General features: G+C 41.0%; 1 protein-coding gene across 1 annotated transcript in view; it reads left to right on the forward strand.

Moving 5' to 3' along the window:
* Positions 1-26,790, forward strand: part of st6galnac3 (ST6 (alpha-N-acetyl-neuraminyl-2,3-beta-galactosyl-1,3)-N-acetylgalactosaminide alpha-2,6-sialyltransferase 3) — a 256,666-nt gene that overhangs the window by 109,328 nt on the left and 120,548 nt on the right. Inside the window, exons 3-4 of the mRNA XM_034182873.1 lie at positions 6,669-6,675; positions 13,122-13,531. Of these exons, the coding sequence (XP_034038764.1) occupies positions 6,669-6,675; positions 13,122-13,531 (417 nt within the window). The remainder of the gene's footprint in view (positions 1-6,668; positions 6,676-13,121; positions 13,532-26,790) is intronic.

Raw genomic sequence — 26,790 nt, forward strand, 5'->3', positions numbered from 1 at the left:
TCTGATGCAATGTATAGCTCCGCTGGCTTGTTGTCCCCGAAGCTGACGAGCCAACAACGTGTGAGGTTTGTCCCCCAGTTCAAAGTTACGAAGATGGAGCTGGGATAATTGATCACTGACTTGTTTTGTAAGAATTGTATTATGACATTTGTTTTGATTTTGTTTAAAGCATCAAGGTCGTTGTTCGCTTTGTTTTTCTTTTGTTAGTTTCGGTTTTGTTTCGTTCTTTTATGCGTTCTGGACTCGTAGGCTTTTTGGTGATGGGAGAAGTGCAGGTTCATTCGTCCACTTTTTCTCGGCGATTTGTGACTTTGTGACTTTTTTCCTTCGTTCAGCTAGCGGCATGTGCCGTGTGACCGGGCTCTAACCTGATAACATCTCTGGAAGGATTTACAAAACATTTAGTGGATGTTAGCATGGTGACGTCACTGCCTGGTTAATTTTTAGCTAGAAGTAGCAACTTTCTTATATATTGTGTAAAAACTAGCGAGAAATAAACACTTTTAAAACTGAAAATGCTGTTTTTGGAACCTAATAACATCTCTGGAGTGATTTATAAGACATTTTGCAGATGTCAGCATGCACGCTAACTTCCACTAACTCAAAGCTAACTTCCTATGGAGTTAAACTTGTCTCACTAATACCTGCAAATGCACAGTGGGTGATCTACAAATATTCCTTGATTTGCACAACTTTCACTCTTGTCAGAAGTGCATGGACATGCACATGCAAGGGCTCCTGCAGATGCTGTTAAAATGTAAATATTGTGATTGATTGATTGATAGAATGTCTTTATTGAACATGTACAAATTGTATGTAAGACAATAGGATCTTAGTAATTTATTAAACACTAGCAAATGATAAAGAGCACAATGCTCATATGGCCAAGGGTATTTTAGCATTGTGTTATATATTCTTAAATTATATCAAATGAGGCTGAAAATAAGAAAGCACCGTTTATTGCTCTTTTCTGGTGAAATCTACTTTGTGATTGAAGAGCGAACAGCTTGAGCTTCGAAAGTCAAATTATTCCACAGCAGTGCAAAGCATTTTGTTTACAGCGAGTGCAGGACATGACTGTATCTATAATTGCATTGTGTACAGGATGTCAAGTGAAGAAATTGGAGATAGTGGGAATGTGTTGGCTGATGTAGGAGACTGAAACAGTGTTTTGCAGCTTCACCACATAACTCCAGTTTCATGCTTTCCGTGCAACAATGAGGAAAGCGAGCAAGAGGATTCATTGTGTTTCTCATCACATGAAGCTGTTATTCCGGCATTAGAGATCTGCACTGAGAGCGTTACTCTCCTTCCAACCTAAGAATCTGTATCTGAACAAGCATTACATTTCTGGACTGAAAGCTTATAATTACTGTGAAATTATCTTATCAATCGAAGCCACTGGAAACTGGAAACACAATTAGCTCGGCATTATGGGTGATGTTTCATCAGGTCAAAACCGGTCACACTGGAAGAGCGAAAAGGTCATCGCAGAAGGGAAGAAGGAATCAGAGACATGAGGCAGTCATTTTAGGGAGAGAAGCAATCGAGAGCCGAAGGCAAAGTGCAGTCTTAAAATACATTTGCATTTACATCCTCATGCTATAATGACACTCTGAGGATGTTAGTAAAACTATTAGCAGGGGAAGAACATTGGGTTGGTCATTTGATTCGCATTTGGAATGTCAGATCATTTCAATCTGCAGTACGAGCGGGCTTCTTTGCAGTTACTGTTTTTTTTTTGGTTTTTTTTTTGGTGCACTATCAGTACAAGATAAAATGAAAGGCATCAGAGGGGTGATGCATACCCTGTGCGTGCACATAATACTATGTTGGAAGAGGATGATAGTCAGATTTCAAGATATAAGAAAGATGATAGTAGCAAGACCAATAATGCCTCGTATACACTGGACTGGGACCTATAAGACTTACAAGATCATGACGTATTGCCAACTCTCACAAGTCTTGGCTGGTCTCCATTGTGATCTGTTATTTGTGTTTACACCAAACTTACATTGCGACTGCTTGTGCGAGTGGAAAAATATGTTAATATACGCAATCATTGATTCAACCCCATGCAGAGTCAATTGAAAGTCTATTACGACCCATAGGATCAAGGTTGAGACGTGAGAGTTTATCAAGACTCATGTATCTGTTAACTGGTCAGACAACTTTTGTGAGTGTTTTAAACAGTTCAGTACACTCGCACACCTGTTGGAGTCCAATGCGCAGTGATGGAGAGTGATGGCGAGCAAGAGGGATCTTTTTTCCAACCATGGAGACTAGGGCTGGGTACCGAACTTCGTTTTTTTTGTGGCACCAACCGAAATGCTTTGGTAGTACCGAGTATCGAAACATGCCTCGTCTTTCGGTGCCAAGTTTCGGTACCCAGAGGTTAATCACGTGCAAGAAGAGCGGTCCGCAGCAGTCCTCCTCTCAGCATTCAAGTCCGCCTGTGGACCTTACAGAGCCCGAGCAGCCTGATTAAAAATCCCCACCACTGGACACCGCTTCATCTGAGAGTACCGATGATGTGCATCACTTTGAAGCTTGAAGAAATGAAGCACTGTTCCAACCCGCTGCTTCCATCCTTTGCTTCGCTGCCTTTCAGAAGCGACAAATCCTTCTTAACCCCTCTCAGAGCCACTAAAATATGTCAATCATGAGTCACTTTTGTGCAGATTAAAGTCCCTAGCTTGGTAAAGATTCCAAAAGACAAATTCTTGACAAATATGCAACAAGTTGCACAGAAAACACTTTTTCAGTGACTTGTGGGAAAAAAAGATAAATGAGAAAAGGGTCAATAATTTGCCAGCAACCCCATGTCCAAGCTAGATTTCTTAAAAAGTCGTTTTTATGACAGCAGCTTTAAAGCTTTCAGTGGTGAATAATAAAAGTTTTCAAAGGTCAATGATCTGGATACATCAGCCAAGGAATATTCCAGTAAAGGTTGGGGAAAATCTACTCACCTATTTACAGATTATTTTGTACACAAACACACGAACTAGCAAGTGGTTACAACACTGATAGCTGTGGGCAATGGGGGCACTGCAGCACCTCCTGCTGGAAAAACGGATGTCACAGCTCCCCGTGCCAGATAACAAATATCTAAAAACAAACTAAATTAAAAAAATATATGACAACATTTAAAATTGTTTCCCCATTTTTATTTGCATGAAAGTTTAATGTTTGAAATTTTTAAGCGTTTCAGTGCTGTAACCTATAAGAGAATCTGGAAACATTAGTTGCAACACTTGCTTGCCTTTTTTTTCTAGCATCTTTTGATTTAAATGCTGATAATGTGTGTGTGTGTGTGTGTGTGTGTGTGTGTGTCCTGTCACAGAGTAGAAATTTTAAATGAAATGTACCAAAGTTTTTGCTGTTTAAATATTGTGCATAGTCTTTGTCAGCTCAGTGGGTCACCCCGCTGCAGCACCCCCAACCAAAATCCTCTTCCAACAGCCATAATAACACACTGCTGCACCACAAGCACGCAGGGTATATTTAAAAAAAAAAATTTAAAGTTCATTATTTTCACTTAGTATCAATCAATCAATCAATCAATTTTATTTATATAGCGCCAAATCACAACAAACAGTTGCCCCAAGTTAACAAATAAACTAAATAAAATAAGTTATTTGTTAATCACTGACTGATTTTACATATAAAGTTTTGCCATTTTGGTAGCTTAGTTCATAACATGCCCTTTTCTCCATACAGGAGATCCTCTTTTTGTGAAGTGTCTCACAGCAATCACCTATTCTACAGAGAAGGTAGCCACATGGGTAGACACAGCGCTTAGCCTGCCGCCACAGGAGTGCAACAATGCATTTCTGGTCTGCTGTGCAAACTATCCCAAACACATACTTGCATTACTAGTCAAGTATCAGCCTGTACACATCTAATAATGCTTTTAGATGAAATGACTTTGTGGTTTTATAAAAATACCACTCTAAGTAGATAATATAGCCTCATAACACCAGGATCCAGTGTGTGTGTGTGTGTGTGTGTGTGTGTGTGTGTGTGTGTGTGTGTATATTATGAATGTGTCACCAAAATGATTCTTGTGAAATTATTTTTCCTTTAAAGGACGATATTGCACTGTAAGGTATGAGAAGATGAGCTGATGCTTTATTGGTCCCTGCAGCAGAAAAAGGTAATACAATACTGTACTGAGAAGAAAACTGTCACTGAAAGCACAAAGAAGTGGAAAGCCAAGCCTTCAAATCAGTGCCCGCATCAACTATAGGAATAACTAAAAAGTAAACTGAGCTGAATGTCTACTTTTGTGCCTAAAATATGTTGACAGTTTCTTGGCTACTCCTCTTTTTGTGGATCCAGTGAAAAAAATTTGTTGCTTGTAATTTTTGTTTAATCCCTCCACCAAAATCAATTGTTCATCTTTGTGTAACTCTGCCTCCAGTCTGGTGGCACTGTGGGATGCGAGTTGGACTCCCAATATATAGACCAGTGTTCAGTTCCCAGTCTGTGCTTCACGCAGCCTGTTTCTGGTTGCCTAGCTGGAAATGTGTACTGGTCTTGGCAAGGGAAGTAACCTCTGATGGACTGGCATCACATCCACGGGGGTTACAGACTCATTCACTTCATACTACAGTATCTGTGGATAAGCAACAGGCCTGTATGACATTTGCTACTTCTTCTTGTCCTAAGAAACAATTAAACAGTGGAGAAATGATGAAACTTCCTTCTTTCATATTTGGTTGTTGACATGCTGATTTTGGATTTAGTGTCTTGCTCAAAGACATCAATACCCATGTGTGCCCCTAGCCTTATGTAGCTTAAAGAACTCTTACTGAAAACTTGGCCCTGGTAGGATTTGAACCTCGGCTCCTACACTGAAAAGTGCATGTGCTTTTACACTTACCCACCTTATTCCTGGGGGCATTGCTATAGAAGTGATTATGGGTGCAAATTCCTGTGAGACACTGGAAGTAGCAGTGAACCATTGTTTAGTAGTGGTTTTTGTTTCCCGTATCGGTTTATTGTTTTCTTTTCTAAATGATGATCTGCTCCCGTAACATTTAAAAACGTCCTAGTGCAGCTCGGGAACATGCTGTGCTGTTTGTGATTGTACTAACAACAAGACAAAGTTAAATCTGCGGCTACTTACTTGACTGCGTGTGTGTTTGAGTGTGAATGTGTCTGTCTATATGTGGCCCTGCAGTACACTGGCGTCCTGTCCAGGGAGTACCCTGCCTCTCGCCCTGTGACTGTTGGGATAGGCTTCAGCCACCCATGACGTTGTCTCTGGTTCAGGAGTGGCTTGGCACCAGGAATAGAAAACTTGTAGCCCATTTCCTGGACACGTCTGTGAGTGGTAGCTCTTGTTGCACTGAATACAGCCTCAGTCCACTCCTTGTAAAGCTCCCCGAAATTCTTGAATCAGCTTTGCTTTACAATCTTCTCAAAGCTGCAGTCATCCCTGTTGCTTTTGCATCTTTTCTGACCACACTTTTGCCCTCCAGTCAACTTTCCATGAATATTCATTGATCCAGAACTCTGAACAGCCAGAGCTTTTAGCAGTGACCTTCTGTGGATTAACCTCCTTGTGGAAAGTGTCCGTGAGCATCTTCTGGACAACTGTCAAGTCAGCAGTCTTCTCCATGATTGTGGTTATGTGTAGTGAACCAGATTTGAGAGATCCATGGTATTCATACTGCATAAATAGTGACTTGAAATAAAATGCTGTAATATAGTTTTGAACATTTCAAAACTCTGAAATCCTGGTTTCTGCCATCTCTGTGTGGGCTGTTTTGTGAGAAGTTTATGCATCGATTTCATCCACTAACTCGCTACTGTTGTATTTGAGGCTCAGAAGCAACATCAGATGTGGTCACTTGTTTGACTTGAAAGAAAATTTAATTTTACATGTAAATATTCCAAAGATTCTCTCTCTCTCTGTCTCTCTCTCACATGGGTGTGAGGAGAGAGAGAGAGAGAGAGAGAGAGAGAGAGAGAGAGAGAGAGAGAGATTTGACATTTTAACTGTAGGTGGTGTAGAATTCAAATCTCTCTGCAGAGCAGGATAGCTTCTCCTGTCTACAAACTGTGCTGATGTTTTAGACGAGTTTAAACTCTTGTTTCTTTATGCTATCGCACTGCTCTGTGGGATACAACCTCAAATATTTGGGCAAAGCAGGTTACAATGTAAAATGCCAGACGGACTGTCTGCTGCATAATTGGAGTCAACAGCCTGCAATGTCAAGTAATGCACTTATACTGGTGCGAGTCAGACAAAGATGGATTATGTAACTGTGCCAAAACAAAGAAGAACAAATGCAGCCATAATGCTCTGTGCAGCATCAGCAGTAATGTAACCTGTCAGTGATCATCTGCTACAAATTTAGCTGTGAATTGGATGTGACCAAGTCACTTCAGATTATAGTTGTACAACACTGTATGAAAAAAAGAAGCATTTACTCCTTGGCAGTGGTGTTAAAATCCGCTGGTTATAACTGTCAAGCCCTCATTCTTCCAAACGGCTGCTCTCAAGAATTTCTCGCCCAGCTCAAAATAATCATTCAACAGTTTTGCATTACCTAACAACATCTTTTGGGTTTGGTGGGAAATCTGTGCTTTCAACTTTGTAGCTTGTTTTTCACTTCCTAAATACATTCACTCTCAAATCCCAGTAATCATAGTGACAGACTTCAGGTATTAGTTTTCTTTTGTCTGCACAACTGTGTGCAATTGCATTGAATCATATGATTCAAAGTGTAGGCAGAGTATCGAGGCAACGTTGTCTGTAGGTGCCATTAAAACGATCTATGATTGCCTAAACGTGTTCATGGTGTAGTCGCAGTGGGTCCTTCCCTGCTTGTTGACCCCTGAGCAGAAGCTAGGTTGTAGCGAGGACGGCACCCAAAATTAGAACTGAGCTACAAACCTTTAATGACCTCTCATGCATTCACTGCAACTTGTAGAGATTTGGGAGGATTACATATTTCATTTAATGGGAAGGAGAGCTTTTCTTACAGTTGGGTATGTTAAGTATTTGGAGTCTGAACAGCTGTCGGAATTTAGCCTCTTTACACCAAACAGTGGAGTTGAATGATACAATCATCCATGGTGGGCACAGCTAACGAAAAAAGTTAAGCTTCGATTACACCATTAATCAGAAACTGAAAAAGGTTATCTTTTATGACGATAAACCGACAAACTGCTAAAAAATTTATCTTTATTACATATAACCGAACTATTAGTATTGATTTGAATGCACGGACAGGCAGGTGGACACAAATGCAGACTCATGGGCTCAGAGGAGGGATTTAGGAAAAAGGTTTAATTCAAAAACAGGCTCTGGTTGATACACAGAGTCACAAGCAGACAGGCGGAGGTACAGACCGTCGTGAGGTGGCGGCGTGGTCAGTAATGAGCAGAGTTCCAGCACGGGCAAACAGGTATATCAGAGAAGGCAAAAACGGAGTCCAACAAACAAGCAGGGTTCAGGCACAGAGAAGCAGGTTAACTGGCTCAGGCAAAAGGCAAGGTCAAACAGGCGAAGGTCATACACGGCAAGAAAAACAGGCTATGGCAGAAAACACGAGAGGCTTGGAACGAGGCAGTATGCACAACAAACTAGCAGTGAGTGGTGGAAGACAAGGGGTTTAAAAGCAGAGGATAATCAGGGCATGATGAGAAGCAGGTGCAGGAAAGAAGGCGTGGCTGAGTGAGACAAGAGTGGAGTGACAGGTGGGCGTGTCAGACAAAAGCAGCAAGGAGAGGAATGTGACAGAACAAATGTTAAACAATTCCTAAAATCCAAAAGTGAAAAACAGAATCAACAAATGAAAAGACAGAAACAAAACAGAAAATTAAAGGCTGTATCAAACTAGATAAGAACTCAACATGTGGCAGGAGTGTAAGAAAAACCTGAGGGAACTAATGTGCTCAAAACAGAGTGACTGAATAAGCAGAAATGGGACAAAGACTAAACTAGAACGGAACTCAATAAGTGGCTGACGTGTAATAATTCTCAATCCTAACTTGATAACACAGAATGACAAAATAAGAAACAGAGACTAAACTAGAACCAAACTTAACGTGGGTAAAGTGTAACAAATCATAAAACCAACTAAAGTGTAAGAAACAGAAAATAAACACTCAGAGCTAAACAGAAGGACCAAGACAGGGAAATGGATGGAGACTGGGGACAAAACCAGATTCTGGGCAGGTCCAGGGCTAAAACCTGACACTTTTTAATGTTGGTCACACACACAAAAAGGCACACAAGTAATTGGTCAATCAGTTAAAGTAAATATTAGAATGTATTATAGTTTTGCAGAAGAAGGAACATTGCAACAAATCACAATAACAGGTGATGTAAAGCAGTCAGTCCATTCACACATGTCAATGTACACTCTATCAAATTGAAAATTAACTATGTGACAGCTTTAGTGTCTGAAACAACAAAATACAACAAAATACAACTAGAGCAATGGCCCAATTTTAAATGAGTTGGTTACAGTTGTTTACATTTCAGAACTTTACAGCATCTGATTAACATATTTTGAAAAATACCTTTTTATGTATGTACAGAGCGTGTACGCACTTTCATCATCGGATGGAGCAGCATCTTATTTGGATCCAATATAAAAAATATTATAGCAGTATTATTTGATAATGCTCTATAGAAGTTGACATTTTCAAAGAAGCCAGACCAAGTTAGAGGCAGAAAATTTCAAAATGTATATTATGTTGTGTCGACGCGGGTTGAGGAGCGGACTTGCGTCAGACGGAACCCAGCGCTACAAATAACCAGAAAAGCGGTTCCAAAACAATATATTTATTACACCCACTGTGCATAAAAGGTGTAAAAAAAAAACAGCGTCCCTCTGGTGGAGTGACTGTTGGTACGCTCTCCAGCGCCCGCAAGGATCAAAGCCCGGCGCTCCTGGACTCACTACCACCGCCAAACACCCCCCAGGTGGACACGACAAACCGACTCTCTGTGAAGCAAAGAAGAGGTGAGGTACGAGGTCTGTCCGTAAAGTATCGTACCTTTTTATTTTTTTTCAAAAACTATATGGATTTCATTCATATGTTTTTATGTCAGACATGCTTGAACCCTCGTGCGCATGCGTGAGTTTTTCCACGCCTGTCAGTGACGTCATTCACCTGTGAGCACGCCTTGTGGAAGGAGTGGTCCCGCCCCCTCGTCGGATTTTCATTGTCTGGAAATGGCGGAATGAAAAGGACTTTTTTCCATCAGAATTTTTTCGGAAGCTGTTAGAGACTGGCACGTGGAAACCATTCGAAAAATTTATCTGGCTTTCAGTGAAAATTTTACGGGCTTCACAGAGAATAAGGACTTTAACTACAGGTTTAAGGACCCCTTTAAAGGACGGTCGGTGCGCCGCGCTGCGAGCTGCGACAATGCGGCACAAACCACTGGATCATTTCTAAGCTGATGGCTCTGTGGATACGAGACCGTCGTGTGCTCTTTCTCTGGTTTCACAAGACCTGGACATCAGCCATTTTCCGGCAGATTTCACTTTTAACAAGAGATTTTGTCATGGAAAGCCGCGCGGAGGCTTCGCGTGTCACGACCGATTCGCTGATGAAGCGAGACAAAGGAACCTCCGTTTCGGCGTGTTAGAGGACAAGTTGGGACATGTCCAGCTCTCCACAAGTTCTTTTATACTCACTCGACTGGTAAGCACTGAAAGCCGAGATAGACATGTCCCAACTTGTCCTCTAACACGCCAAAACGGAGGTGTTCCTTTGTCTCGCTTCATCAGCGAATCGGTCGTGACGCGCGAAGCCTCCGCGCGGCTTTCCATGACAAAATCTCTTGTTAAAAGTGAAATCTGCTGGAAAATGGCTGATGTCCAGGTCTTGTTATAACCAGAGAAAGAGCACACGACGGTCTCGTATCCACAGAGCCATCAGCTTAGAAATGATCCAGTGGTTTGTGCCGCATCATCGCAGCTCGCAGCGCGGCGCACCGACCGTCCTTTAAAGGGGTCCTTAAACCTGTAGTTAAAGTCCTTATTCTCTGTGAAGCCCGTAAAATTTTCACTGAAAGCCAGATAAATTTTTCGAATGTGTTTCCAGGTGCCAGTCTCTAACAGCTTCTGAAAAAATTCTGATGGAAAAAAGTCCTTTTCATTCCGCCATTTCCAGACAATGAAAATCCGACGAGGGGCGGGACCACTCCTTCCACAAGGCGTGCTCACAGGCGAATGACGTCACTGACAGGCGTGGAAAAACTCACGCATGCGCACAAGGGTTCAAGCATGTCTGACGTAAAAACATATGAATGAAATCCATATAGTTTTTGAAAAAAATAAAAAGGTACGATACTTTACGGACAGACCTCGTAAGTCAGCAGTTACAACATATCTTTCAAAAGACACACGCTATCAGCAACACATTCAGGTCTGTATCTTTTTTAACTTTATGCAAATGAGCAGCTTCTCACAACAGGTGGAGGATCACTTATCCGCACGCCACAGCAGTGAGAAGCAAGCTGCACAATTCTCATCACAATTCAAGTATACTGTGTAACAAAACACCAAGTTACTATCAACAATTAATCAAACACTTAATTACCTTTAATGTGTGCTGAGAGCATGTGTCCTCACCCTTCCCTGCTTCATGGGCTCGATGTGTCAAACCCAGGCGCGGTCCTCAGCGTCTCACAAACGAACATCACAAGGTCGAGTTCCCGGCAGTTCTGCTTGAATCACACATGACTTAAATGCAGAACGCCATCCAATTATCTGCTTCAGCTGAAAGTCTTTAAGGTTGCATGTGAGCACCAGTCACAGGTGCTACACATGATGTTGATGAGGGTGAGGACTCTTCAGCCAGCACCTTCTCCACAGACAAATCAGTTTCCATGCCACCTGAAGAGCAAAGAAAAGAAAAGAACACCAAAATATCCAGCCACACCCCCCAACACACAACAGTACCCCCCCATCAACGGGAAGCCTCCCGGCGACCGAACAGACCAGGCCCGAGAACAGCACCTCCCTCCGGGGTCCACGTCAGGAAGCAGTTTTGCTTCCCCCCCCAAGTTAATCAGTGAAATCACCTACTGGGTTCAGTGACTGTAAAGAAAAACTGCACCACCTTGGCCCTTTCTGGAATGTCTTTTTACACCACTGCCTTGGCCCTTTCTGGAATGTCTTTGGACACCACTGCCTTCCAGAAATGGGGATCATGAGTATCTTTTTGCATTGTGAGGGAGCTTCAGGTTTGACATTTGGCCATGTGGTGTGTTTCTCTGTGCATGATCCAGCATGCAGGTGCCTGAGTGTTGAGGACTCCAGCAGCTGAAGATGGCCAAGGGGACACCCACGCTTCACTTGGCTGCAGCAGACAGATGTTGGGATGGACGGGTTGTCTCATGTAGATGCAGCAAAGCGTAGCACCAGTGCATGCTCCCAGACTTGACTTGTAGCTTCTTTTCCAGCTGTTTTGGAAGAATCATTGTTTGAGGTTTTCTGGTTGGCATCACGAAAGCACACCATTTAACATTCATTTTCCACCAAATATTAAAACTCCCTGTGTGCCAACTCCTTGATGTGAAACACCCACATCTTTGCACCTTGTTAATCACTGGCAGTGGCAGCAACAAACTAAAAATGCTTGACAGATTTGGCGAGTAAAATACCAGTCATTGCTGTGCTTGCAAAGATCCATGAAAATTGGACATTCAATTTCAATCTTAAACTTGTTGTGAAGGTCTCCTGCAATCCTGGTTTTCAACAAAAGGTCTCTAAATAGCTCCCATTGAATTGTATTCTGCAGAGTAGAGGAACAAGTATTCAGGAGCTCACCGATGTTTTGAATCAAACCTTATTTGACTCAGGAAAGTAGGTTTAGGTCTGCATTCTTTGATGATTTGTTGTTGAAAGGGGAAAGTAAAAAGTGGGGAAAGTAAAAAGTGTTCATACAGTTGGATGCATACATGGAAGGATGAACACACAAACCTAAATTCTACAGCTCCCACACCATTTGGTATTTTAAAATACTGACTCAGATTTGACAAAGGAAAAAGTACATCAAGCTTTAGCCTTCTCTTAAATTGCATGAGAGGGGTGAGATGAAAGATTTGGTGTTGTATTTGTGTAGCAAAGGCCATGGGAACACCCACACACAGCTTATTTTTACATGTTGGGCCAGGGTATGATCGAGAGATGGTCATCTGACTCACGTAAACAGGTGTGATGAATTCATGTCCTAAAATCTTTGGCTTGTGATGGTTCAGTGTTGACTAAATTGTGCAGTGAAGGCCATGGGGGCACACAGGTGGAGGCATGCACACAGTGATGGAACCCGTATCTATAGGTCTTGCACCATGACAGGAGAGCTGAAGAATTTACTTTTTTTAGTTTTTTTTTTTTTGTTTTTTTGGACCCACGGGCATTTTTGTATATCAATTGCCATTAAATACTAGAAAACTCAAGATTTTTCCTGTTCCTGAGCATAAAGTGACTACAGTATTTTGAGTAACTGATATAATTTACAGTCTTTACTGTGAATTATTGCTTTGTTACCTACTAGGAATTTTGCCTTCTTAAAAATTTAGCTTTTTAAACATTTACAAAACGTATTTAGGAGCAGGAGCCTTTAGGAGCTTAAAGGCAATTCCTTAACCAATTCCTCATTTCTTTCATTTTCAGCTACTTAGGGATGGAGGACATTTCTACCTATCCAGCACAATTGGGTAATGGAGATTAAAATAAATGAATCTTCTGAACTTCTAAACGCAAATAGCAATTCACTAAAGTATTTTATACTGTTTTACTTCCTTCATCCTGGATCTTTCTTGTGATGATATGACGTACATCTCTGTATGAGCTGTAACACAGTCATAATGAACTTACCGTGGATCTTGTTAGAAGTCAATAAAAAATTAATTATTGTTCCTTATACTTCCATAATCTTTAGGTGACACATTGACTGTAGAGTCCTGCCCTTCAGGTGGCAGAAATGATGCATATACTTATGTCACGACAGTCAATGTGGCGATTTTTGGTTGACCCTGACCTCTAACCTCTCTGTGGAGCATGAACAGCAACAACTCACTTTACCTACAGAGACTCTTCAAATATGACCTTTTTGTAATTTAATTGTTCTTCCTCCTCCAGCCCCTGAAGCTGAACTGTGAGCTCTGCAGCATCGTGTCCAGTTCTGGTCAGATGTTGGGACAAGCTGTTGGCCCACATATCGACCGCTCCTCTTGCATCTGGCGGATGAACAATGCACCCACACGGGGTTTTGAACAAGATGTGGGCCTACGAACCACGCTACGAGTTGTTTCACACACCAGTGTCCCGCTGTTGCTACAGAAGCCCCACTACTTCTTTGGACAGGGCAATGATACGGTCTATGTCGTCTGGGGGCCTTTACGGAACATGAGAAAAGATGGTAAGGGCATTGTGTACAACATGCTGCGACAGGCAGCAGAAAACTACCCCCACGCACGTATCTATGTAACCACAGAGGACAGGATGAACTACTGCGACATGGTCTTCAAGAAGGAGACAGGCAAAGACAGGTGAGTCAAAAGTGTAGTTGTCTTGTCTTTATTTATTTCTGTTTTGACTAGTGATGGGCACAGCTAACTGAAAAATTAGCTTCAATATCCGCTAACTAAAAAGTTATGTGATTATGTTGAACCGATAACCTGCGAAAACATTTTGAAGCTACTGCTAACTGCTACCCACTAACTTTTATTATATAAATTTCCCGCTGAAAATGTTCTATGTTGTAGTGTAAATACGGATGTTCTCAAAAAAAGTTTAGTAAGCCAAGATCAGATGAGGATCATGATGTACATAAATAATTAATAAATGGAATTAAATTGTAGTTTCACTTTAACATAAAGTTTATTCACATTACAGAAAGTATTAAATGACTAAGAAATTAAAAATTCACATGGAAAATAATTTCAATGTAACAAATGTGTAATGGAGGCCAGCAGGAGTCGCTGTGCAAAAGTAGTTAGTAAACCTCACTGAGGTTTTAAGAGGTTTTACTTTGTCATCTGATGGTTAATAATCACATTAATCCCTTTGATCGCTTTTGGTGTAGTGAGTCAGTCTCAGATGTGCTGCTGTGGTCCGAAATGACCCATGCGCAGTGAAAGCAGGGCGGAACAATTTTTAGGGGGGACCATTCGGTTGGCGACACCAGGAATCATGAGTTCGTGTCCCGAGGGGAGCCAATGGAAGGAGTCAACAACACAACGCAGATTACAATCGCTACAAATGCATTTAGTCTTGTTTGTCATCTTGACCTAACGCCACGTGTCAGTTTTGGTTGTTGTAATATTGTATAAGCTTCAACAGGAACAAACACGTGATTCTAGAGTTTACAAACATTTTTGACCATTAAACGTTTAACAATCAGGCCTTCTCTGTTGCTGGGCCCAGACTCTGGAATAAATTGCCCTCTGATATACGTGTTGGGAAAGTGTAGTGACACGGACCCACAACAGGGGGCGCAAATGAACGGTCAATAGATGAGCCAAAAAGTAACAATTTAATGTTGTGAATGTGCACAACGAACATACAGACAATCACAGAATATCATAACAGTCAATACACAGAGGTGACGTGTGGGCAGGCTCGAGGATAGAAGACGTCTGTCCTGAGAAGAGCCGGAACCACACGATTTCCGCCGCCCCAGAACCTGGTGAATACTGGAGCCGCCAAGTCCCGAATTCCCAGGTGATCACCGTCCCCGACTGTCGGATCTGGTACTGCTGGCGAAGAACAAAGACAGTCAAGTGTGGGTGTGTGTACACCCAGTAACAACAACGGTGGGAATGCCACCTCCACCTGTCACTCAATACTTGCAGCACGTCCTCAGAGGAAAAAGAGTGCCGTATTGCACAGCCTCCACAAAAGGACCGAACTCCTGCAAACACTCACAATAAACAGATTCTCAATATTTCCACAAAGGCTGAGGATATTACCTCCTATGAAGTATGATATCTCGGCAACGAGGTGGAGATGACGTCTGGTCTTTATGGAGTGAGATGATGTTGAGTAGATGGGTGACAGCTGTCAAGAGGTAATGAGCGACAGCTGTCACCCCCGGCTGTGTCCATGGCGGCAGCGCCCTCTCCTGCCTGAAGCCCGCACTTCAGGCAGGGCGCCCTCTGGTGGTGGGCCAGCAGTACCTCCTCTTCTGGCGGCCCACACAACAATACGTTCTATAACTGATGTTGGTCTTTTTAAGTCAAGGCTCAAAACATATTTATTCAGGCTGGCTTTTAACACTGAGTAGCACGCTGACACTTTACCTTCTATTGTGTTTTCTTGTCTTGTTATTGTTTTAAATTTTTTTTTATTCTATATTTTTAATTTTACTGTAAAGCACTTTGGTCACCTTGAGTGTTGTAAAGGGCTCAATAAATAAACATTGATTGATTGAACAAAAAAAAAAACTGAATTAAAGTTGAAACTAAATTTAGTAGAAGCTAAATAGTTTGCCAATAATTTTCAAAGATACTTCTGAAGCTAATTCACTCATGAAACGTTAGCATTGCAACTTAGCTGTTAGCATTGATTAGCTGAACTGTGCTCACTGCTGGTTTTGGCAGAACATGACTACATTGTACAGCAGATTTTGCACTTTGACAACTTTGCTGTTCGGAACTTTGTGAGTTCTGTGTTTATGGGTGATTCTTTAACTACGGGCACTATTGGCCTTGTAAATGTAATTTCCACCACACCATTGCCTTACAATATAAAGCGCCTTGGGGCAACTGTTTGTTGTGATTTGGTGCTATATACATGTGCTCTGATGCCACTGTTTATCTCCATAGAAACTACCCAAACAATCTTTCATACAAACTGTTTAGGGACATTACAGTGTTGTGGTGGAAATTACGGCAATAGTGTGGGACAACTTCATTTTGTTTAAAAAAATCACAACAGTTATATGACATTGAATACCCCAATTATGTTTTGATTATTTTACTGATATTTTATTCAGAGATATTTTAAAACATTAGAAAAAACATTTCTTTACCATTAATTTTTATCACTGAAGATCAAAAGTCTGGGTGTGGGACAAGCACAAAATGGCAATATTTGCATATAATGATGCTGAAAAAAGGTGAAAAAGTCATCATAGACTACTAGAACAAATTTCTTAACACACTTCATTGTAAAGATAACTATAAAAGTGTGAAATTTCCCCTTTTTTCTGTTTTTCATACAGTATGATCAAAGGACATAATAAGTGCCGTAGTCTAAGAATCACCCTTATAGGCACATATTGATCTGTGATGATGTGCTTTTTGCTTTCCTTGTCTCACAACCCCTCCTTCATGAGGAGTAATCAAAGTGAATTACTTAACTTTTCCTCTGAAGAGGCTCTACAAGACACTGGAGGCCATTTTCTAAGGAGAAGTTTTTATGAGATGCCAGTGAGGCATGCACTGTCTAGGTTATAGCCGTCAGCCAAATGTTGGTCAGGGGAAAATCCACTTAATGAGGTAGCATGATTCTGGCAGTCTTTCCAAACACTCTAGTTGCAGCTGGTTCTACTTCTCTGAGTCTTGGTATATTCAGAAATTATGAAAACAGTGATATTCCTCAAGATGTAGAGATTTGTGGAATTTAATCAACATTAATTGTAAGAGATACTGCAGTGCAGTTATATTGATTGAAAGAGTGATGCACCTTCTTACTGTTTTTTTCAAACTGATTCTCTCAAGAAAATGGCAGGTTAATGACAACGAGATCTTGAGTCCAGGCCTGGCGTATTTAAACATGAACCTTGTTTTCTTAGCCTAGCCCCCGTAATTTCCATGAAGCTCAAAACATGTCTCGCCAGAATGTCATCGGGACCTCTCTTAACTTCTTAAGAGGATTAACATGTTGAATATTAAGCACAGAATCAATCCCAATTCAGCTCCATTGTGCCGTTCTTATTCAGGATGGCAGCACTAACTGTGAATTTCATGTAGAGCGGACATGTAAAGCTGGGCTCAGCTGGTCCTAACGTCTGTGTAGCACTGATAGGGAAGTGGGATTAGAGACAAACGCTCTAGCAGAAGAATCTCATTATAGGACACAATGCTCTAGGGTATGATGCACTGGTTCAGTCATTGCTGATTGCTAAGAAAGGACAAACCTGAGGTGTAACAATGAACCACATATTTAATGAGCACAGAGAGTCTGTATGTTCACATTTGTTTGCCTGTTTTGTGCATGTCTGTTACTGGAACATAAATAATGTGCTACATGTCATATCTTAACTTGTACACATACAGGATGTAAGTAGAGGAAGCAGAGTTTGATATTAGAATATGGTAATGTGATTTTTTAAAGGTAAAATCATTAGTCATTAAATTAATGAAGCGATTTACAAATGATTATTTTGAACAGTCCATTGGACTTCAGTTAATATTTAGGGTACAACTTCACTGGATGTGACTAGTGGAGAGTAATTGGAGATGTGAATTAGCGACTAAACATGCAAACAACAATTAAAAGCACATACAGTGCACTCACCGACTTTCAGAACAATGTCCGTGCAGGATGTACTGTTCTAGCTTCAATGCCCAGATATAATCCACCGCTTATATGATCCTTTTGTCCTTGGCTCCGAGATTTGCATGCAGTGCTCCTCCATGCACTGGAGCAGCCTCTGTGATGCAGTAATGCCCAGCAGTGATTTGGGGGTGTGTGTTCTTTGATTTGATTCAATTTATTGGCAACCAAAACACAAGAATAACCAAAGTCCCTTTGGTTGTTCTTTTGTTTTTTTCACTCAGGATCTCCATGGCAGATCCTTGGTGGATTTGCATGTTGATTTGGCACAGATATGTCCTCCTCCGTGCTCCTGCGTTTTGGCTCCAATGGACAGATGACATCACATTTCCACTGCATTTAGCAGAAATGTTTTCCTGGATTAAGGACACGTGCGCTGTTGGAGCTGGATTTGAGCAGTGTGCCATTTAATTAAAGCATGTAGTTATATTTCCTCACTGATCATGCATTACTCACGACGAGCACATCAAAGAACTCCCACCGCATGTTCTCAGAGAGAGAGGGGAGCTGGAGAGAGAGAGAGAGAGAGAGAGAGAGAGAGAGAGAGAAAACGCTCCAGATAAAAAATAAAATAAAATAAAATGCATTAAATGCATAAGTCCAGAAAGCTCAAGTCCAGATGTCTGCTGCAGCTTTGGCCAGGCTGGCAGCAGCTTTGCAACTTCTAGAGGCTGCTGTTACTCTCCAATCAGCTTCGATATTTTGGCATGCTCACCTGTAGCTCGTGTGTGTGGCTCGGCTCACCCCCAGTTCTCTCATGAATTTTCCACGTTAGGAGTCCCAGCAAGTACATTCAGAGGTTCGCACAACACCATTGACTGCTTTGGGAGCATACTGGGAGGAGCCTTGTCACCTCGCCAACTTTGAACAATTGAAAAATTTAGGCACAACACTTGCAACACCCTGTGAGTGAAGCGAGGAAAGAGAACCACCCAGCAAATGCTCCACGAAATCTAGTGATTTCCCTCGCACTTGTCATTCACAGGCTGTCGTAGCATGGTGAGATAGGGCCCTTAGGTTTTTGTTGAAATGGCCTGTCTCTGTCACAGACCCATTCAGTTTGCACCTCAATTGGCCAGCCCCCTCATTTTCTTTGTCTTTTGTGGCTAAATTCATGTAAAGTCCTTTTTGCATGGATGTGTGGTGGTATACTGTATTAACCTTGATTAAACGCCTGACCTTGAATAGGGGCCTTCCTCATTTAATGACTGGGTCAAAACTTTGCCTGAAAAAATAAACACCTGCCTTAAATAAGTACCGGGCATTATGTGCATGTGCATTTGGTCGAGTCACGCTTTTTTTTAAGTCTGCTGCAGAGTGGTATCTTAAAATCCTAAAGCCTGATTTAAGCTTCTGCAACTCCATAAGTCCATGGCTATACAATGGCATTAACATGGGCGTAATCCTTTCAAAGTTCTCAGTCGTGTTAGTGGGTGTCATAATACAATTTACTGCTGGAACAGTAGCTTTTCCTGGATTAGTTTGTCCCTCACTGAGCTCCATTTCTTTATACAATTATCAGACTCCAAACCAGCATTATGGTACTTGCAATTTCCTCCATGAATTGTGAGTCATTTGAGTCTCATAGTTCTTAGACTCCGTGTTGTAAAGTTGGTCATATTTGTGGACTTTCCTACCAAACAGTCCTCTATCTGACCCAAGATCGAAATGTAATTATTGTGCACACTACAAAAACTTTTAAAATGTGACGGGAGAGGAAGGAGTGAAACCAGAAAAGTGACCAATCACAGTACTTGTGGACTCCATCATCTGGGAGGTGCTTGTCAAGCTATGAGAGGGTAAACAGTAACAAAGGGGGCTCTGATCTAAAGCGGTTGTCTTTGGTTTGCCACACCCAGGGATATGTGTGAAATGTAACACCATATCACAGTGGAGGCAGCAAGTACCATTTTCTTTGGGTGTTTAATCAATGAATATAACTGTGTTATTTGAGCTTTAAGTAGACTTCATTTACATAGTGCTTTTTCATCTGAATCAGAAGCGTAAAGCACTTTACAATGATGCCTCACACTCACCCATTCACAAACACACTCACACACTGATGTCAGGGTGATGCCATTCAAGGTGCTTACGAAACACCGGGAGCAACTTGGGGATTAAGGACGTTGCCCAAGGGCCCTTAGTGATTTTCTGGCCTGACAAGGTTTGAACTGAGGATCCTGTGCAGAAATAGTCTGTTTCTGTCACTGATGGCCACACCTGCTTCTAATCCATCATCCATCCAGCAGCCACCAGACACACTGCAGTTAACAGTGTTGAGCAGGTTGCAGGCAAGTCTATGGGATATTATGTATGAAAAACAAAGTTACTTTTTTGATTGTGCTGGTACATTTCAATTAAATTTATTTTATTTATACAGCACCAAATCACAACAAAGCTGCCTCAAGGTGCTTCACACGAGTAAAGCCCAAACTTACCAACCCCCTGAGCAAGCACGCAGTTGACAGTGGTAAGGAAAAACTCCCTCTGGTGATAGTGAAGAAAAACTTAAGCAGACCAGACTCAGAGGGGTGACCCACTGCTTAGGCCATACTAGTAGTTACAAGGTTTTACAAAGATTTATCAAGGTGAAGAAACAGGAAACAGAAAAACCAAAATAGCATCAAAAACAAAGTGCATTATTGAGGTGAGCATGCACTCACTGGTGCCGCATGCAGGGTGCCATGAGATAAGTCTGGCACCCTCGGGTGCAGGGCCAGCGTCCATCCATCGCCTCACCAGTTACACTTTAGTAAAAGCTTTCTCGTGGAAGACTGCATTCCAAAAGCAGACTGCAGTGGTTCAGAGAGGCCACCCTCAGGAAGATAGTCCATGGGCTGCTGCGTCAGCTTTGGCCAGGGCATCCTGTGGTCAGTCCAGCACCCTGGATGTTTCCTCAGTGCCTCGGCAGAGAGAAAAAGAGTAGAATCATTGGGACCGAAATAACTGTACCTAAAGTATGAGTTCACCAATAGTAAAAGGACAAGGAAGGGATTTTGCTATTTTGGAATGCAGCATACATAGAATGTGTGCTTCCACATATTTTTATGCCTTTAATTTTCTATTAAATGATGAGAAATGACCTCAAGTTATATTAATAGTGTGTGAATACAAGCATCTGTGTGAAAGGAGTTTACTGCTGTTTATGTCCTGGCATGGAAGCATGTAAAAAGATGCATTTGATAACATACTTTGCATCTTTGGCTCACTTATATTGTCCACAGTCAACGGCTCTGAAGGCAGCTTAAAAACTACATAAATAATCTAAACATGTCTGTCTTGGTATGTATAACGCTGTTCACAAGGACAGCTTTCCAAATATTAGCACTGGTGCTGTTTGTTTCTTTTTCTTCTCCTGCCTTTTTTCCTCTCCAACCTCATTGTGAAAGCCACCAACATACGCACCTCTGTGGCACAGAGAAGGTTGCCACTGTGGCATAGCAAAATAAGCTAGTCACTACATTCTAGAGTTGCCACAGTCAACATATTCAGGATGCGCACTATAACTGATTTTCAGCCTGCCACACATTGCCAACACCCATTTTTGATGTCACAGTTAAGCGAATGTAATGCACATACCTGCGACATTTTATTGTGAACCCGTGGCAAGGTGGTTGTAACCCCTGGTGTGACTAGACCTTCAACACCAGATTTTGCACATAGTTTTAGTAGCTGTTGCCAGTTTATTATTAAAGGAGATATCGCACTTCAATCAATACTATATATTAAAAAAATTACATACCAGATTATGATTCATTATTTGCAACTCTTTACCTTGTGCAAGTCCTGATGTCCTGATAAAAATAAAATTAGCCATATAGCATCTGAAAAATGCACACAGATTCAGAGCTATTTTAGCCATAAAAGTGACATAACCTCAAGTGCTGCCTGAAGGTCACCCCATCTGTGTCCACTTCATGACTTGTACTGGTGTAAGTCATGAAGTACACACAGTCAATCTGTAATATGGCTTCAGTAGGTTTTTAATTTGGCTTTCAAATCAAATTCTTGTATTTTTCATTCAACATAAGCCCGTCTCGGCCTCGTTGCAACCTGTGGTGTATTCCCAAAAAAAAAAAACATTGCATACATCTCAATAAGACTGAATAATCATGATTATTTTTATTTTTAAAATGTCTGTCGCAAAGCGTTCTTTTTTTTTTTTACAACATCGTGCAAGTTTTACAAGTCCGCAGACACTGAACTGTATAACAGATATAAATCATTGTCCTCAGATCCACGGAGAAAATGCTTCTCTCAAAGCGTGGCTGTTGTGACAGTTGTCATAAAGCGGGACTGGTTGGTTTACAGCGATGCTGCTCCAAGACGCTGTTCTTTAAGATAAACGTAGCATGTGGACATCGCATACTTTTAGAGGAATTAAGTTTTTAAAAGAAGAATTTTGTGGCATGTCTGTGTCACGGAGCGACGTCAGACAGAGAGAAGATGGTGAGAAAGACAGGACAAGGACAAGAATCCATGGAATTGGCGCTGGGTTTAAAGTTGGTCATCATGAACACACAAAAGAAACGGGAAAAGCAAACTGCACCTTGTGCCCTCAGGAAACAAGGTAAGAGTTTTTTTTTTTTTCTGGAAAATAAACATTGTGCTGTTCAAACAGGATTTCAGACAAGATTATGTGACTTTTTTAATGAATGTAGACTTTATTTCATTGGAAAAAGACATTGTGGCTTTGAATGGATTTACACAAGGACATAAGTGACTTTTTTACTTATAAGGTGTGTTATTGATATTTTACCATGATTTTCAGAATATTTGACAAGCTTTAGCTGTGGTTTTTGAAATGCTTTAACAGTCTTTTCAGTCTTCTTGAATTTCATAATTCATCATTATCATTGACAGTTCAAATGAAAGGTTGAATCTAGGATGAGTAAATAAGTAATAAAATGAGTAAATAAGATAGCAGCTAATGCTACAAACACATCTTAACCATTTATCTCACTAGCATCTGCTGTGGCTTCTTCAACGGAGCATTATAGTCCAATCATTTCTCTGGGTAAAGATCCAGTGGTGTGGGTTTTTTCTTCATAAAATAAAAAGAACAGCCATAGGGACGTTTGGGTGGATTTTTCAAATTCAGCGCCTTTAGCCAGCACCGGAGATCCTCGTCTTTCAATGGAGGAGGGAACAAGTTAAGTGCTCGTCCACAGCACTCAGATCTCTCATTTCCATGTTCAAAACATCATTCTGAAAGTAATAGTTTCCTCTTTTTCCAGTTATTGTGGCACCCACGAACTGAACAATTAATGCTGCTCATGTTTGGGCACTTGTAGTGTAGTGGGTTCTCATGTTGATAATCATTAGAAGCAGTGACAAACTGGAAGTTGTTTGACAAAATGGAGCCGCTCACCATGACTTCCTGAATAAGGTGAATAGAATGTAAATAAATGCCTGTTATGACCTCTTAACCTATTTACAAATCTGTATTGGTCATGTATATCAACAAAAGGTAGACTATTTATTAATTTATAAAACAATATAAGATCTGAACAAATTCTTCTACTTTCCAGAGTTTTAATATTAAGACAATTTAATGTATCTACATATGACATATAATTTGGACAAATTTGCCTGTTTAAATATCGCTGAACACTTTCAATTGTGTCAGTAGTTTTCTTCATGTTAGGTGACCTGACTTGCATATTCTAAAATGGGTTTAACATAAATTGTATACAATTTCAGATAAACTGCATAATCATTTTTTGTAGTAAATATAGTATGGATTACATAGTATGCATTCTTGACAACATTTGAACAGTGCATAGTCAATTTAAATTTTGACTGGGTAATGACACCAACATCCTTTATATAATGAACCATTTTTATTTTAGTCGCTTTCCAAAAATAATCAAAATCAGCAGTTTTGGTACCTATAGTTAGCACTTTTGTTTTTTCCCAGAGTTAAGAGTCATTGTCCATAACTCTGCCCATTCAGAAATGCAATCAAGATCATCCTGCAGTTGTAGACAATCATTATCATTTTTTTACTGACTTGTAAATTTTAGTCTGCATACATACGTTAATTACAAGCACACAAGGCCCCCCCCCAACACCCAAGACTCCTTTAGCAGCAGGACCCCCCCGAACTGACCCCACCCCAAACACCAAAGCCCAAGATCAGGAGACTGTCCAAGTGAGAGCTGGGCAACACCCCACGGAGACCATGGCCCCAACCCCACAGCAGCCGTCCAACCCCCAGTGTCAACACCCGCACCCCACCACAACCACCCACCCCTTCCAATGGGCCGCGGGACCCTGGGCCCCACAACCTCCAGAGTAGTAGACGCCTTACTCGTAGCTTCACTGCGATCATTGCGTACGTTCCCCAACTTGTTATGCCTGTTTTAGAAGTGGAATGAAGTTGATGGTGTTAACTATGTGACATCAGTACCTATTAAAGTATAAATATGACATTTCCTGTTACCACTGGGGGCGCTATGACTTAGGTGGAAAGTTAATATATGTGGATATTCAAGGCGGAGCCCTCATCATGTCCAGCAAGTCTGAAGGATCTACGATCCTGGATGTGGGCATAACAGCCATCGAAGTGAAACAGCGTGCTCCGAAACGCTCGCCAAAGTTTGATGAACCGTAGCAGCCACGCCTTTTGACCTACAGAAATTCTTTTGCTAACTTTTGATCAGCATGGGGTCATGGATGTGTCCCAAATTTGAAGACGATTGGATGAAATACCTAGGATGAGTTCTTTCAAATGTAAGTAGTGAAAATGGCCAAAATGGCAAAAATTACCTCAAAATCGAAACTTCAAATCAAAATGGCCAACTTCCTGTTGACATGTCACCAGACGTTTTTATGCATCCCAGCATGGTAAATATGTGGACCAAATTCCGTGAGGCTACGACAAAAAACCCCAGTGGGGAGGGTTTTTGAAAATTTGTAGGGGGTGCTATTTCACCATTTCGCTGTGAGCATGTGCGCAACCCCCAAAATATCGAATTTCGGATCCGACTGTGCAAAGTTTGGTGAGTTTTGAGCATGGAAAAATGCTGAAATTGGGATTTGAAAAGTATATAATAATAATAATAAATAAATAGTAATAATAAACAGGGCAATTACAATAGGGTCCTCATAGAACTTTGTCCTACTCGGGCCCTGAATTATTTCATGGTTCAAAATAATATATATATTATATAATATATATTATATATATATATATATATATACACCTACAGTTATTACATGGTGTTGTAGTTTTATTGTGATTTTCCGCTTTTCTTATTTGTACTGACAAACACGGCTTATCTTTGGGATATTTGTACCATCCAAGCTGGCAACTAATAATACAAAATTTCCAGCTGAAGTGGGAATGTCTCAAAAATGTTGGCTTTTATATGCAAACAAACTTACTCTGGGAAATCTTTGCACCACTGGCCTCCGCATCTTTCTTTGCAGGCAGAAATGCAGATCTGAAGTGGGTTTCTGTTGCCTCCTGTTAAGAAACATACAGAGGGAAGAATAAAAATGGATATTTCATCTGCAATTCATCATCAGGGGTAAGAAACTAATTGTAGATGAAGTTAATAACAGATGCTCTGCTCATGTGGGCCTCCAAATATATGGTGAAGATTTTCTAATCGGTTTATTAGCATGAAAGTCACAGCTGTGTAATCATGCTTCATAATCATGCAGCCATCCGCCTGAATATGAGTGTAAGTACCCCCTGGCAGTCTGTACTTACTCATCCTAAAATAGTTTAAAACGAAAAGTTATTCAGTTTTCTCCTCCTCATCCAAGAGATCCTATTCAGTGTTTGGGAGCACCAACAAGCCTCTCACTCATGTGATGTCGGAGAAAAACCCCAGACAGACTGTTAGGACAGTAGCCGTAGAGAAAGGCAGTAGAAGGCAAAGCACCCATGTGGGCACATTTTTCCAAAAGGTCAATTTCGCCCGTGCACACACAAATGGGAAAGCTACAGCCTTTAGGTGTGAAAGAAGAGGGCAGCATAAACTCCTGTTCAATAAACAAAGGAAAAATTAAATGGTTATTTGATTTTCATTACCCAAGGCCATCAGATATGGCCATCAGGTAATGTGAAGGCTTTTTGTCCGTCTGTCCATCTGTTGTCTGTCCATCTGTCTGTGCTCAGCACAAGTTCAGTCCTATTACTGTCAGAGTCTTCAGATTCACGGGGAACATTCTTGGGACGCAGACTTTGGACAAGTTCAAAGATGGCTAACCTTGACCTATTTTAAAAGATATTTAAGAGGTTAAGAAGTCACATTCTGTTCCTGTTTTATGATATGTTGTGGACATTAATGTGGTGACATCATTTCCTGGTGTCGCTAGCTGCTAACTTTGCTTCGTTTTTGGCTAGAAATGACAGCATTCTCATATATTATGTAAGACTTAGCGAGAAATAAACTTCTAAAACTGAAAACATTGTTTTTGTAAAGCCTCGGTCACACGGCACTAATGAAGGACGCCAAAACCAAACAAGAAATCTGGACTCGCGTCGACTTTCGGAGACACCGTTTAACCGTCATCCAACTTCGTTCCTGTAGCTGGCGCTTCGTGAGAATTTTCAAACTGTTGAAAAATGTGAACGAATCCCGAGGACAACTTCAATTCATCTGTATTCTGTTTTGCTTTCTGTCTTGATGGTTCCTCATCATTTGCGTAGTCCAGCTTCCCAAGTCCGACATCTTGCACGAACATTGACAATATCTGAACGGATCAATAACTTAAGATCCGACGAGCTGAACATGACTCATACATGTTTTGGACAAAAAAGCAATGGTGTCGTACAGAAACAATTGCGACAAGAAGGTTTTATCAACCACTTTAACTATTTGCGCATGTTCTAGCTGTCTGTGGCAGGAACGTGCGTGTGCGCATACGTTGTTTTTGTGATGAGAAACCTGTTGTCAAGTGCTCTGTCTCATACCCACTGCCAAGTGATGACATCATGAATGTTTTTTTTTTCAAACTTTATTTACCGTTTTTTTAATTTTAGTATACATTCACACAAATATAACAGCACACAAAACAAAATCAGACAAAAAGAAATACAACAACACAAATCCTGGTAAAGACAATGGGTTAATCCAAGCACGGTACTGACGGTACTGAAGATATAAATATGTAAATAAAAAAAACAAAAACACCACAAAAGGAAAACAAAAAAAGGGGGGGGAGGGCCTAAAACAGTGTCATAACAAAAAAACTATCACTCCAAATCCAAAACAAACCAAGGTGCATATTT

Source organism: Thalassophryne amazonica, chromosome 12, assembly GCF_902500255.1.
Source record: "Thalassophryne amazonica chromosome 12, fThaAma1.1, whole genome shotgun sequence".
NCBI classification, from domain to species: Eukaryota; Metazoa; Chordata; class Actinopteri; order Batrachoidiformes; family Batrachoididae; genus Thalassophryne; species Thalassophryne amazonica.